At 36.2% G+C, this 13,119-nt stretch overlaps 1 protein-coding gene across 4 annotated transcripts in view; it reads left to right on the forward strand.

Annotated features, from left to right (window-relative positions):
- The window catches only part of NDFIP2 (Nedd4 family interacting protein 2), a gene marked incomplete at its 5' end in the record, with an annotated part of 67,168 nt that overhangs the window by 22,149 nt on the left and 31,900 nt on the right, over nt 1-13,119 (forward strand). For all 4 annotated transcript variants that reach the window (XR_014326919.1, XM_082859595.1, XM_082859594.1 and 1 more), the window contains one exon: nt 12,747-12,912. Coding sequence is in view for 3 of the 4 variants with exons in the window: in XM_082859595.1 (XP_082715721.1) it covers nt 12,747-12,912 (166 nt within the window). The remainder of the gene's footprint in view (nt 1-12,746; nt 12,913-13,119) is intronic.

Raw genomic sequence — 13,119 nt, forward strand, 5'->3', positions numbered from 1 at the left:
ACAGAAGGGCACCATGAAGAAAACTCTTGTTATAGGTGGGAAAGAGACAAAGAGAAAGCCTTTATGAATCATTTTGACCTCCAAACGAGTTTCACTAGAATATCATAACACTCAAATGGTTACATGCTGGTATTACTTTATGTATTAGTACTGTTAACTGGTTGATGGAAAATAACAAGCATCATCTATCTGGGTTTATGTACCTTTCTTTTCTTGTAAAGACAAGAATGATTATGAAAGGTTATTGAATGGATATAAAGTCTGTGGTGATTTTCTTTCAGTTTTAGTGTCATTGAGCAATTTTATAAATGTCAGTTTTCTAACGTGTAGAAACTTACTCCTATAAGCATAGATGGAAATCTCTTTATCACATATGTCCTACATTAAGAACAAAAAAAGATTGTTTCATACTTTCTTTCATCTCTGTTCTAGAGAACTTAGAAAAAATACAGAAAAGTTAAAAAAAAAAACCCAACAAAATACAGTTTTCAAGCACCCATGCTACCCATTTGTCTGTTAACAATCATTTTGAAACTGTTAACAGTTCATCTTATTTAAAATAATATGAATAATATATGATTTACACACACACAATTTTGTGACTTCTTTAACACTGTATCATGAGCATTTCCTATTTCATTAAGTACCCTTTGGGAACACCACCTTAAATGGCTGTATAGGAGTCTATTATATTGATACAGTGTGTTTATTTTATTTTGGATGAATAGATTGTTTTCGGTTTTCCATTTTTATAACACTATGATGAACAGCTTTACAAAGAAATCCTGTTTTAAGTTTCTGATTAGTTTCTTTGGATGTAGAATTTAAGAATTCTCTTAAAATGAGAATTACTAGGCTAAAGTATATTTTTATAAAAAGGGATATATACTTATTTTTTTAAATACAAGCAGTGTAAGTACAAAAGAAGCAATCTAGGCACCCAAATCTTACCAACCAGAAGTAAATTATGTTGACATTTGGTGAACACATTTCCATTTGTGCTTATGGACAAGAATAATGTAATAAGAATGGGACACTACTCTTTTTTTTTTTTTTTTCTCTCTCTCTCTCTTTATTTTTTTTTGTCTGCACTACATGGCATACGGGATCAGATCCCAGACCAGGGATCAAGCCCATGCCCCCTGCAGTGGAAGCATGGAATCTTAACCGCTGGACTGCCAGGGAAGTCCCACTATTCTATTTTTTTTAAATGAGAATACAAAATACGATTTTGTTTGGATTTAACAGCAAGGAAAAAAATCCTTAAAGAACTGCTGAATTCTAGATAAAGGTTTCTTTACCACAGAGTTGTTAGGTTCTGTAGGATTTCACTAAAATTAAGAGTATAAAAATCAGTAAGAAATTGGAGTAATTTTTAAAACCTCATGTTTTAATTTTAGATATTAGAGATTAAATCCCTGCTGTGAAAGATGAGGTGAGTGGTATTAATACTTTCTCTCATGTTTTCTTTCCCCAGTTCCTGATTTTTATGTTGCTTATATTTTTCTTTTTCGGGTTTGCTGTCTGTTTGCCAGCGGCTATTTATTTAGTCTTTAGCTCAATGTTTAGCATTAGTTCTGTCTTTGAAAGGACTCAGTGCTAACCACCATATCTTTTCTCATTGCTTTTCTCCTTATTTACTTTTTATTTGCTTAATTTTATGATTGCCTGGTTTTCATCATGGAGTAGTTTTTCCCAAGGATTCATGGATGGTATATATACTTTATACATGGAAGACAACTTGGCTAGCCGGCTTTTTTTTGTTTGTTTTAATGTAAATATTAAAACTATGAAACATTTCAAGCATAAAGGAAAGTATAGAAAATGATGTAAAAGATATTTCTATATCCACTGTGGAGATAACGGATGTTAGCATGTATTTGTTACAGTATTTTACTATTTTATACTTTTTCAGCTTGCTTTATTCACTTACCGTGTTTTAAAGATTTATCTATGATGACTCATGTAGGTCTAATTAATAAGTTTAAAATGAATTGTTATACAAATAGTGGAATAATATTTATTCATTTTGTGCTGACCAGACAGTTGTTATCAGTGTCTCACTATTACAAATAGTACTACCATGAGCATTCTTGTATGTGCCTCTTTATGTGCAAGTGTGAGAGTTTTCTAGTATTGATGTTTACAAGTGGAATTATTGGGTCCTACACACCTTCAGCCTTACTAGGAATTGCCAAATTGATCTGCAAGGTGGTTGAATGAATTTATATTCTTACTAGCAGTAGTTCGGCTTCTACTCCATTCTAACACACCGTTTTTGCGTCTTTAATTATTAGAAATATTTACTTTTTAAATTAATAATTTATGTTCTTCCTGTGTGCTGTTGTTTCATTTCTTTTGTCTAATAAAATCTGTTTTTCCTAGAGTCTTCATTTTTATTAACTTATATCAAAAGGTCACCCCTGTTGTGACCTGTTTTTGGTTTTTGTATCTCTATTCTTTAATAGTAAACTACTTTTTGATGGATAAAAGTCCTGTGTATGAACATTTATTACTGTTCTGTGCTCAAAGTCACTGATGCTTCTTTCTTCAGTGTGTAGAGTCTCAGGTAGTTTTTGCATTGACCTAGCCTTGCCAGCTCTTTGATTTTGTGTTGGGAGGGGGCAGCTCTTTGTGATTTTTGTGACTTTCTTTACTATTGACTGTCTTGTCTAGCTGTGGTAAGAATGTCTCTAGAGTAGTTACTCTAAAAACTTGGGTGATGTGGGGATGGAATTTATATTCTTCTTTAGCATGTATTAATTCAGTTATCTGTGGTTTTTGGATAACACCGTTAGTTTAATTCAGTAAGCTTTGGGGGACAGATATTTACTTATTAAGTTATGGTGATTGCCCGCAAAAGTTGAATGATTAAATATTTCAGGTTTCTACTATGTGTAAAAACACCATGGGAATCATAGAATATATGAGTTGTGATTATTGATCTTGAGATGTTCAGTGCATCCATTACTTGACCAAGCTCTCTCTTGCCTTTTGGTAGAAGAAAAACTCTGGGAGGCTTAGGGGACTGCATATTTAATGTGAAGCTTATTCTGTGTCCTAAACTCTGCTACCTGTTTTAGGGGATACCACGATGAATAAAGCATACTTCCTAAATTTCACATGCTTATGATCTGACTAGGAAGGTAATAATATTCCCAGATCTAATTAAAGGGTCTCTAAGCTTCTAGGGACTCATGAAGTACAGCACAAACTTGGAACTGATAGTTTCCTGGAAGGAAATGGTTGCAGTTAGAGTTTACTAGCTCTTGTTTTTTATTCTCATGCCTGAATAGTTTTGCTTTTAAAACCTCTTGAATGTTCAGATTTTGATTGCTAGAAGGGGGCTAATTTTAATATTATTACTATACTTTAATATCTGAGATTCACTTCTCTATTATGAAGTATACTCTTTAGCCAATTTTGCTTTTTAAACTTTACCAGTTATGACATTTCCTGACTTATTTTGGTGCATGCAGGTAAAAAACTTTCTGGAGAATCTGTCAAAGGGTTCTTATTTAATTTGATTATGGAAACAGAAGAGAACCTTGCATTACAAGTTGCCATTGTCATTATATTTATCATTGCTTATGTTGGATAGGATATGTTGACTGAAATAAACATGCACAACATAAACGTTGTGAGTTCAGTTTTATTCAGGGACCTTACTGAGGACTATAGCCTGAGAGATAGCCTCTCAGCTCCAAGGAACTGCTCCAGAGAGGTAAGGGAGGAGCCAGGATGCCTATGAACTTTATTTGCTGGGAAAACCAGGTAGTCAAGATAAAAAGATTACTGCTAAGCACAAAGAAGACATCTGAAGTGAATGATTTTGGTGCTTTTCTGTGTATGGGAAGATGCAAGAATCTGAGGTCATTTGAAATGTTTTCTTAGATATGTATCTTAACTATCTAAGGGCCAGTATATCCAAAGCACAGAATGTTTCCTGTTTTTCACCATCCTGAATCCCCCTCAGGGCGCGCTGTCCCTGGGCCGTGGCAGTAGCTAATGGCTTTATCCTTGTAGAACTGGAATGGCAGGGAACATTTATTTCTTTACAAATACCAGTATGTTAGCTTATAAAAATCAGAACATTGAGCTATTTTGAAAACTCAGGGTTTGAATAGTTTTGTAAATACAAACATTATCATTAAAATTTTCTTCTGCTTATAAAAAATGCGTAGGGGCACCTTCTCCATCGGGGTTTGTAAATTATGGCCCCCAAACCAATCAAGGAAATCTTAAACCCTGGAATTGCTCTGTATCATTATTTCCACAGCAGTCTATATCCTCTAAGTGGATAATCTTAGCTTATTTTATTGCCCACCTTTGACACAGGCACCCTGCCCAGGAGGAAGGCCAGGCTGGTTGGGAAGCAGTTGCAGTGCCAAAGGAGAAAATTATCCTGACCAACATAGATAGTAGGGTGGGCTCAGTCCCACCCACATTACTGTGAATCTGTAATGAAAGAGGGATGGAAGGGATTTGAGGGAGACAATCACATGTCTGCCACAGATAACTTAATTGCTTAAGACCACAGCGGTAGTCATCAACAAATATATCTCCAAAAGCTGCTTGAGTTGTAGAGGACAAAAACCCAAGTACTGGCCAGATTTGAAAAATGCAGTCTTTTAAAAGTAAACTTAAAATATGTTACGTAACACATATTTTGGTATAAAACCACGAAAGATGAGGCTGAAGCTGAACATCTTCCTATGATAAAATATATAGACAACTATGGCATACATTATGGTCTTTTCATGCTCAATTCATGTGTGCTAGATTGAGAAATTAGCGGGAGACCGAGAAGGTAAGTGGGGGATGGCAGGGAGCAGTGCCCCGTAGACAGACAACCTTAGATGAAAGTATGAGAAATTGCCAGCCCAGCCGCTCAAATATCTTTTTCTCCTTTCTTTTTTTTCTTTTCTATCTTTTTTTCCCTTGGACTATGATAATCTGTGTTAAGATCATATTGACCTATTGCTAAAGAGGCATAATTATAGGGCAGATTTGTAAATATGTATTTTCTTAGGTAAGATCTGAGTAAGCTAAATAGAATTTTGAAAAGTGTATCTTTCTGTTGATATAAACATTTAAGAATAAGGTCAAGTATTTGTCATTTAATTAAAGGACTATGAACACGACTAATGAGTGTACCATATAGAGGACTTTGTATTCAAAGAGAGAATCTTAGAATCTAGCCGATTTACATTGCAGTTTTAGCATATAAAAAGGAATTTAACTGGAGGCTGAATTCTTCTGAAAATAGCAATTTATATAAGATCTTTATCCCATCTGTTTGGTTTCTTTGTTCCTTGGAGGTCATTGGGATGTAAATATACTCTAACTTTTTCTCCTTTAACTTACTAAGGTAATAACTAGCTGTTACAGACTTCACAGTACTTGGGTTATAGCAAGGTTATTTCTCCAGTCTTTCCATTTTATACTGTTGTGACTGGTGACCTATATTGCGTTTCCTTTTAATTTTAACCAAAGTTGATTCCAAATACTTTGGAGCTTATTTTTATAGTGTTCAGCAAGACAGACATAACCTCCAGTTTCGTAGAGCTCTTACTTCAGCTGGAAAAACAGATTGTAAATGAATGAGCACATAAATAATTGCTATTGTAGTAAGTGTGCTAAAGAACAGGGTGCTTTAAGATTGTGTCCTAATCTACTTTTGAGAGATAGGAAAGATTTTCTTGAGAACTTGATTTTTAAAAAAAAATTATTTATGTATTTATGGCTGCGTTGGGTCTTCGTTGCTGAGCGGGCTTTCTCTAGTCGCGGCAAGCGGGGGCTTCTCTTGTGGAGCACAGGCTCTAAGGCATGCAGGCTTCAGTAGTTGTGGCACGCGGGCTCAGTAGTTGTGGCTCACGGGCTCTAGAGCGCAGGGTCAGTAGTTGTGGTGCACAGGCTTAGTTGCTCCGCGATATGTGGGATCTTCCCGGACCAGGGCTCGAACCCGTGTCCCCTGCGTTGACAGGCGGATTCTTAATCACTGCGCCACCAGGGAAGTCTGAGAACTTGATTTTAAGCTAAGACCTGTACTGTGTGTAGAAGTCAACTAGGCAGTGCAGTATGGGAGGAAAAGAATTGTACATAAAGAGCTTAGAGCCCCTTTTTAGTATGTGATTATGTTTAATGTTGTTTTAAGAAATGAATTAATGAGTGGGTATCTAGGTCAGAAGCTCAGAAGAACTGTCTAGTGTGGCAATATAAATTTGGTCTTATGTTCTTTAATCACTCTGTTGCCCCATTAATTATCCCCCTCAATTTTTCCTTTAAAAAAACAGATACAGTTCCTCATTTGCATTCTTCACATATATTTTTCCTGTGGTTACAGTTTCAGATTGTGTCATTTTTAATAGAAAGTTGTATATACATAAACCCAGGGAAGCTATTATAGTGATATTACATTTTCTGTGGAAAAAGCTTTTTTATCATAGGATATAGTGTTTACCTTAACATTGTTGCCTGTGAGACATGCCAAACCAGAAATTAGAGGACTTTTGCGTTTTGGTTTTATTTATTAAAAATTAAAAAATTCAAAGTAATTTATGCTTAGGGTGAAAAATCAAATAGTAGAGAATGATGAAATCTCTTCCCCACCTGCAGCTCTTTGCTGTTTCTTGTGTGTCCTTCCAGAAATTTTGATTGCCTATATGTACTACACAAATAATCTCTTATTTATTTATTTATTTATTTTGGAATTTGTAGGAAATAGCTTTTTAAAAGAAAGTTTTACTGAAATATAGTTGATCTACAGTGTTGTGTTTATCTCTCTCATTATTTAAAAAGACTCAGTTATACTGTATATATTCTTTTGCACCTTTCTTTCAGTTGACATATCATGAGCAGACAGTAACAGTTAAAAAATGAAGTAAGAATCCTTTTTGTTTAAAAGACACTTTGTTATATCTTGATAAAACATCTGATGATACTTGGTTTTTAACAGTTGTTGTGCAGACTTGTTCAGGTGACAGAGCATCTGAAGCCCACTGTGTTCTTTGTAGAACACCATGAAATAATGATATTCTCTCATACTAACAAGAAAGGTTTTTACGAGCAGAAATATGCCTGTATTATATTATGAAATATAAAACTGTAACCAAACTTCTGTACTTCCAAAAGAAGAAGCTGAAAATTATGCACGGCAAATATTTTTCCTTTAATATTTACTTGTTGCTTATGCGCTCTTTCCTAATCATTTGTATCATTTTCGAATCATTTGCTAATCATTGCTTTATCATAGGCTAGTTCTCAGAAGAAAGGTATCCAGAGACAGCAAAAGTTTAGTGGAAAAAATTTGGTGGGGAGTAAACCTCAAATTAAGATTCTGTTCATTTGCTTAATGGTATGTGTGTGCGTGAGGACGACTGCTGTAATTTAGTGTTATTGGTAGAAAATCTAGCTCCCTTTGCTAAGCAGCACTGTTTTGTGGGACTCTATCTTCTGAGCTATTGGTTTTAACACTTGGGCTGTTTGTAGAAATTTCTTAGCACCTTATCCCTAGGAGCATAGATAAGGTAGCTCACTTTCTTCTTGGGTGACTAAAATGAGTAGCTTGACTCTACAGATTGATTTTACTGCAACACATACCTGTTTGCTTCTCTAAATCAGGTGTTAGATAAGGCAACATTGAATGATAGAGGCTACCAGAGGTTTTTTTCTAGAATCATGTTATCTTAGAGTCAGAAGGAACCTTTGTCATCTACTAATTTTGTACAAACGCCAAGAATCCCATTATATGTCAGTTGACCGACCGTACAATTTTTTTGAGAATTTCTTTGAGAATTTTTTTGAGAATTTAGCGTTTGAGAAAACGCTAAATTGAATGGGGCAGTGACACAACAGGTGTAAAGTGGGACAGTCCTGGAGAAAACAGCTGTATGGTCATCCTAGTTATAAAACAGTCTTGCCAGATAGTCAGTCATACAAAATCTGAAAGGATTTGTTGCCCCACAGAAAACCTAGTACTCTGAAAATTTAAAAGTTCTAACTAAAAATGAAATTTTTTTTTTTATTGAGCTAAAATTTATCTCCTTGCAACTACTAACTCTTCTTCCCAGTTTTGCCCTTTGATAATAAATGTAGTCAGAATATGGCAGTATACAACATATATTAGTTCTTTAGAAACTTTTTAAAATAAACAACTTTAGAGATAGCTCGGTTTTTATTTCCCAAAAATCTTACAGTTCTGCCCTGTAGTTCAATTTCTGTGCCCAAACTGAAACAAAAGAAGAGAAAAGAAATGAGAAGAAAGGTGAAAAAAAGACCATGCAACTGGCTAACCTACCAGGCCCTGGTACAGGGCACTGTTCACTAAACAACACTTGACTGCACTTCCATAATTCTCATCTTGGTATGTTTAGAAAACATTCAGTGAGATCTCTAGCTTCTCAGAAATAAAGTTTCTAGTTATTACATTAGTATTTTATCACCTTAAAATAGAATAAAGGGATATGTATAGGAGACACGCCAATTAAAGTAAAAGAAACAATAGTTTATACACAGGAAGGCTAGACCTCCAGCTAGCTAATCATAATGATTACAGTTTCCTTATCATTAAAAATACTTAATATACATCTATAAAAACTAGCGATAGATAGATACGTTTAACAAAGCCCTCTTGTCATCCTTTTACCCTTCGGACTAAAAAACTGTGGTTTAGTGTGCAACTTTTCATCACCCTGGTCACTAGATTAAAGATATTTTAATTTTCACGTGCTATTGCCCACATTTTTTTCCAGGAGGCTCATAAATAGGACAAGCTGGGAGGATAACTTTCTTTTCTTTTTTTTTGGCTTGCGGGATCCTAGTTCCCCAACCAGGGACCGAACCCTGCTCCCTCTACAGTGAAACCGCCAGGGAATTCCCTGGGAAGATAACTTTTGAGGTGATGTGTGGATGGAACACAGAGCCTGGTTCATTACTGAATATATGTAGGTCCCACCCCACTCCTCCCCCACCCTTTTTTCTTGCTGTTTAGGTAATTGTTATAAAATGTAAAATAGAACCATTTAACAACATAGCAGCATGATTAAGGAAAAATTTCTACAAATTGGCATTGTCTAATTTGATAAACATGTAACTTAATTTGAACCCTTGTAAGAACTTAGTTAAAAGGCAATCAAATGTCGAAAAAATTAAACAATAGCCAATCTAAGAAAATGGAAAATTTTTCCCCCTGCATCGGCAGGTGCGCTCTCAACCACTGCACCACCAGGAAAGCCCAAAATGGAAATTTTTATTCAAGCCAGTCTAAGGATTATAAACCGGGAGACAGTCTTTCAGAGAGCTCCTAGGGCTGTTCTGCTGGTTAGAGGTCGAAGCACAGTTAGTTATATAAGTTTTTGAGACAAAGTAACATATTGGCAGTTTACATAGTGCAACAAGGTGAGTAGTGGGGTCATTGTGACTCTTTACAGAATTGAGAAAGGAATGTTATCTCCTAAGGAGTTACCTTGCTGGCACCAGATGGAAATTAATTTTTTTGAGCGAGGAGGCATTCCTGCGTCTTCTAAGGGGATCTAGTTAATGTATAGTGCAGATGTACAATGCACACTAAAGAGGAGGGGGTAGTGCCTCAAATGGCAGAAAAATTTTTATGTTAAAATTTTTCTTGTCCTTCCTTAAAAGTAATTTTGTCTCATCACACAGTAGGTTAATTTATGGAGACACCAAAGATATCAAAATACAGTGTTGCATTTAAAGTAAATTGGAAGTTCTATGCTACAGTGGGTAGAGATTGTTGACTGAGTTATTGGGTTTTATGGTTAACACAGAGCAACTGTTCACTGTAATTAATATACATATATATATATATATATATATATGGTTTTTTTTTTTTGGCTGTGCTGTGTGGCATGCCCGGATCTTAGTTCCCCGATCAGGGATTGAACCTGTACCCCTGCATTGGGAGTGCGGAGTCTTAACCACTGGGCTGTCAGAGAAGTCCCCTATATTATAATTTTGTAAAAATAAAACTGGAGTTATTAGGTAAGGCAGTTGAAATAAATTGGTGTGTTTTATAAGTTCCAAAGCTTTACTTCTGAGATCATATGTAAAAGTATCTGTAGTTATTCTTTTTATTGTAGTTATTTGAATATATTTTGACAGGTTTAAGAAGAGAGTTGGTCATTCTGGGGAGCGTATTTGTATATTTGATGTGGTAGGGGGTGTTTCCTGTGAGGAACTAGAAGAGAGTTGTTTGTCATGTAGGATTTTCTCTTTAGTACATTTCATCTACATTTGCAGTATTAATAGTAGATATGGAAAAGTGGCTTCCTCTTTTTTGACACCTTCATTATTATTTGTTTAGTAATATTAATTACTATATATACTAAATATACTAATATATTCTAAATTACTAAGTATATGCTAAGTATTTATCTGTACTTTATTTGCCTTAACTTGTTCATCTGACTTTTTTTTTTTTTTTGCGGTACGCGGGCCTCTCACTGTTGTGGCCTCTCCCGTTGAGGAGCACAGGCTCCGGACGCGCAGGCTCAGCGGCCATGGCTCACGGGCCCAGCCGCTCCGCAGCATGTGGGATCTTCCCGGACCAGGGCACGAACCCGTGTCCGCTGCATCGGCAGGCGGACTCTCAACCACTGCGCCACCAGGGAAGCCCTCATCTGACATTTTTGCTCTTAAAAGTGTTGTCAAAGATGACTACACTGGGAATTCTCCTGGGTGCCTTGTAATGGGAAACAGAAGGTGCTTTATGACACCAGGGCAGAGTGTTGCTATTCAAGAGGGTGCTCATTTAGTGCCTACTTGGAAAAGTGCTGCAAGTAAATAAATGTAAAAGCTCATACAGAGTTGACTTTATGTTTATTTGACCTTAGAATTCAGTTTCTGTGAGTGGATGCTATTGTATAAACTTTGGTGCTGTTGACTGAAGAAAAACACATAACCTAAAAATTGCGAGTTATGTTTTATTTGAGGACCGTACTGAGGATTATAGCCCCAGAGACAGCCTCTCAGATAGCTCTGAGGTGCTGTTGCAAAGAGGACGGCGAGGAGCCGGGGTGCACTGGAGTTCTTGCTGGGGTGGTGGGGGAGAGTAGGGCATGAGAAGATTACCGCTGATCACACGAAACAGACATCTTAAGTTAATGATTTCAGGGCTTTTCTGTGTATGCGGAGATGCAAGAGTCTGGGCTTATTGAAATTATTCTTTAGATATGCTTCTTAACTATCTAGGGCCAGTATCCTGTTTCTCTCCATCCTGAGTTCCCCTCAGGGTGCACTGTGTGGGGTTGGCTGCAGTGGCTGATGATTTGATGGTGGGCAACATTCATTGTTTACTGGAATGGCAGGCAACATTTTTTGTCCATAGTGTTATGGAAAAAGTTGTCTTCTTAAACTTGAGATGATTTTAGGTTTGTTTATACTGTTTTGTTAAAAGTTATAATACCTTTATGAACTCCCAAAAGTGTTTTGCTAGTGTAATCGCTTACCAAGACACATGCAGACAGCAGTGAAGTAAATTGACCTCCTGTTTTACTTGGCATATTTAAAAAAATTCTTTAGAGGCAAGTGAGTGACTACTTATTGGACTGACAGAGTACCACATAATTTCTGCTTTTGAGTTTATAAAATAATGTATATTAAATAAAAGGGAAGAAGGATGGAACTAGTATTTGTTAAATGCCTTCTGTGTGTTAGGCATTATGCTGGATGATTTTCAAATATTATTTTACAATTCTGTGAGGATTTTGGTTGCATTCAGAACTTACATATGGAGACACTGAGGTACAGAGAAAATAAGTTTATCGAAGCTCCTAGAAAGTGGAGTAATAATTCGCCTATTCTTTCTAAAATCCAAAAATGCATTGTATCACAACACACAGATTTGCTCTGTGACAAAATTTCTTTCCCTCCCTCCCTCCCTCCCTCCCTTCCTTCCTTCCTTCCTTCCTTCCTTCCTTCCTTCCTTCCTTCCATATAAATGAAGTAAGAGGTGTGCAGCCACACTGCTTGGGTGTGATTCGTGGCTTTACCCTTGCTAGCTGTTGTGATGTTTGGCAAGTTACTCTAAGTCTCTACACGTCCAGGGTGGTTTTGGTTTGGTTTTTTTTCTTTTAATCTGTCAAATGGGGATAACAGTCTAATAGTCTCTATCTTACAGGTTTGTTGTGAGGATTGAATGAGTTAAGTGATAAAGATCTCAATATAGTGTCTAGCATTTCTTGAACTTTCAATAAATTGGTTGTAATGACATTTTTCAGAATTTTATGTGCACACTGACTTATTTTGCTTTATTAGTAATTCTTTTGGTACTTGGGAAAACCTCCTCAGAGTATTCCATGTTTTTGGAATGTATATATATTGTTATTCTATTTCATTAATTCATTTTACATTTTTAGTTATTTTAGATACTAGTGTAATAGATATGGTATTGTGGTTGTATTAGAAGTTTTCTTTGCAGTACACAGTGACTGATGCGTGGTAGACAATATTTATTGTAGGATTGAGAGAACTTGAATCTATTTGTAATCATGACTTTTTTCCTCTATAAATCCTAACAATTTGAACTTCATCCTTATTGTAAAGAAACTATAAAAATTCTAAACTTCTTAATGACTGATTATGTCTCTTAAAAATTTTGTTCATCTTTTTAAATGCTATTTTACCTTGTTTTTAGCTAAAAAATGATTCTTTGCCTGAAATGATCTTTAAAAAATTTTTTAAAATTTGATTCACATTAATGTTTTCATTTTCCTTTGTTCTCTTAGCTTCACAATGAAGAGGATAATTCAGAATCATCTGCTGTAGAGCAGCCGTCAACTTCAAACCCAACACCACAAAATGTGCAGGCTGCTCCTTCAGCATCTGGACTTGAGACTGACTCTTCTCCTCCACCTTATAGCAGTATTACTGTGGAAGTACCTACAACTTCAGGTATTGTTGTTTTTAGTGTGAAACAACTAGTAATGTTTTTTGTTTTTTTTGTGGTACGCGGACCTCCCACTGCTGTGGCCTCTCCCGTTGCGGAGCACAGGCTCCGGACGCGCAGGCTTAGTGGCCATGGCTCACGGGCCAGCTGCTCCGCGGCATGTGGGATCCTCCCGGACCGGGGCACGAACCCATGTGCCCTGCATCGGGGCG

This window comes from Leucopleurus acutus (assembly GCF_964270905.1).
Source record: "Leucopleurus acutus genome assembly, chromosome: 18".
Taxonomy (NCBI): domain Eukaryota; kingdom Metazoa; phylum Chordata; class Mammalia; order Artiodactyla; family Delphinidae; genus Leucopleurus; species Leucopleurus acutus.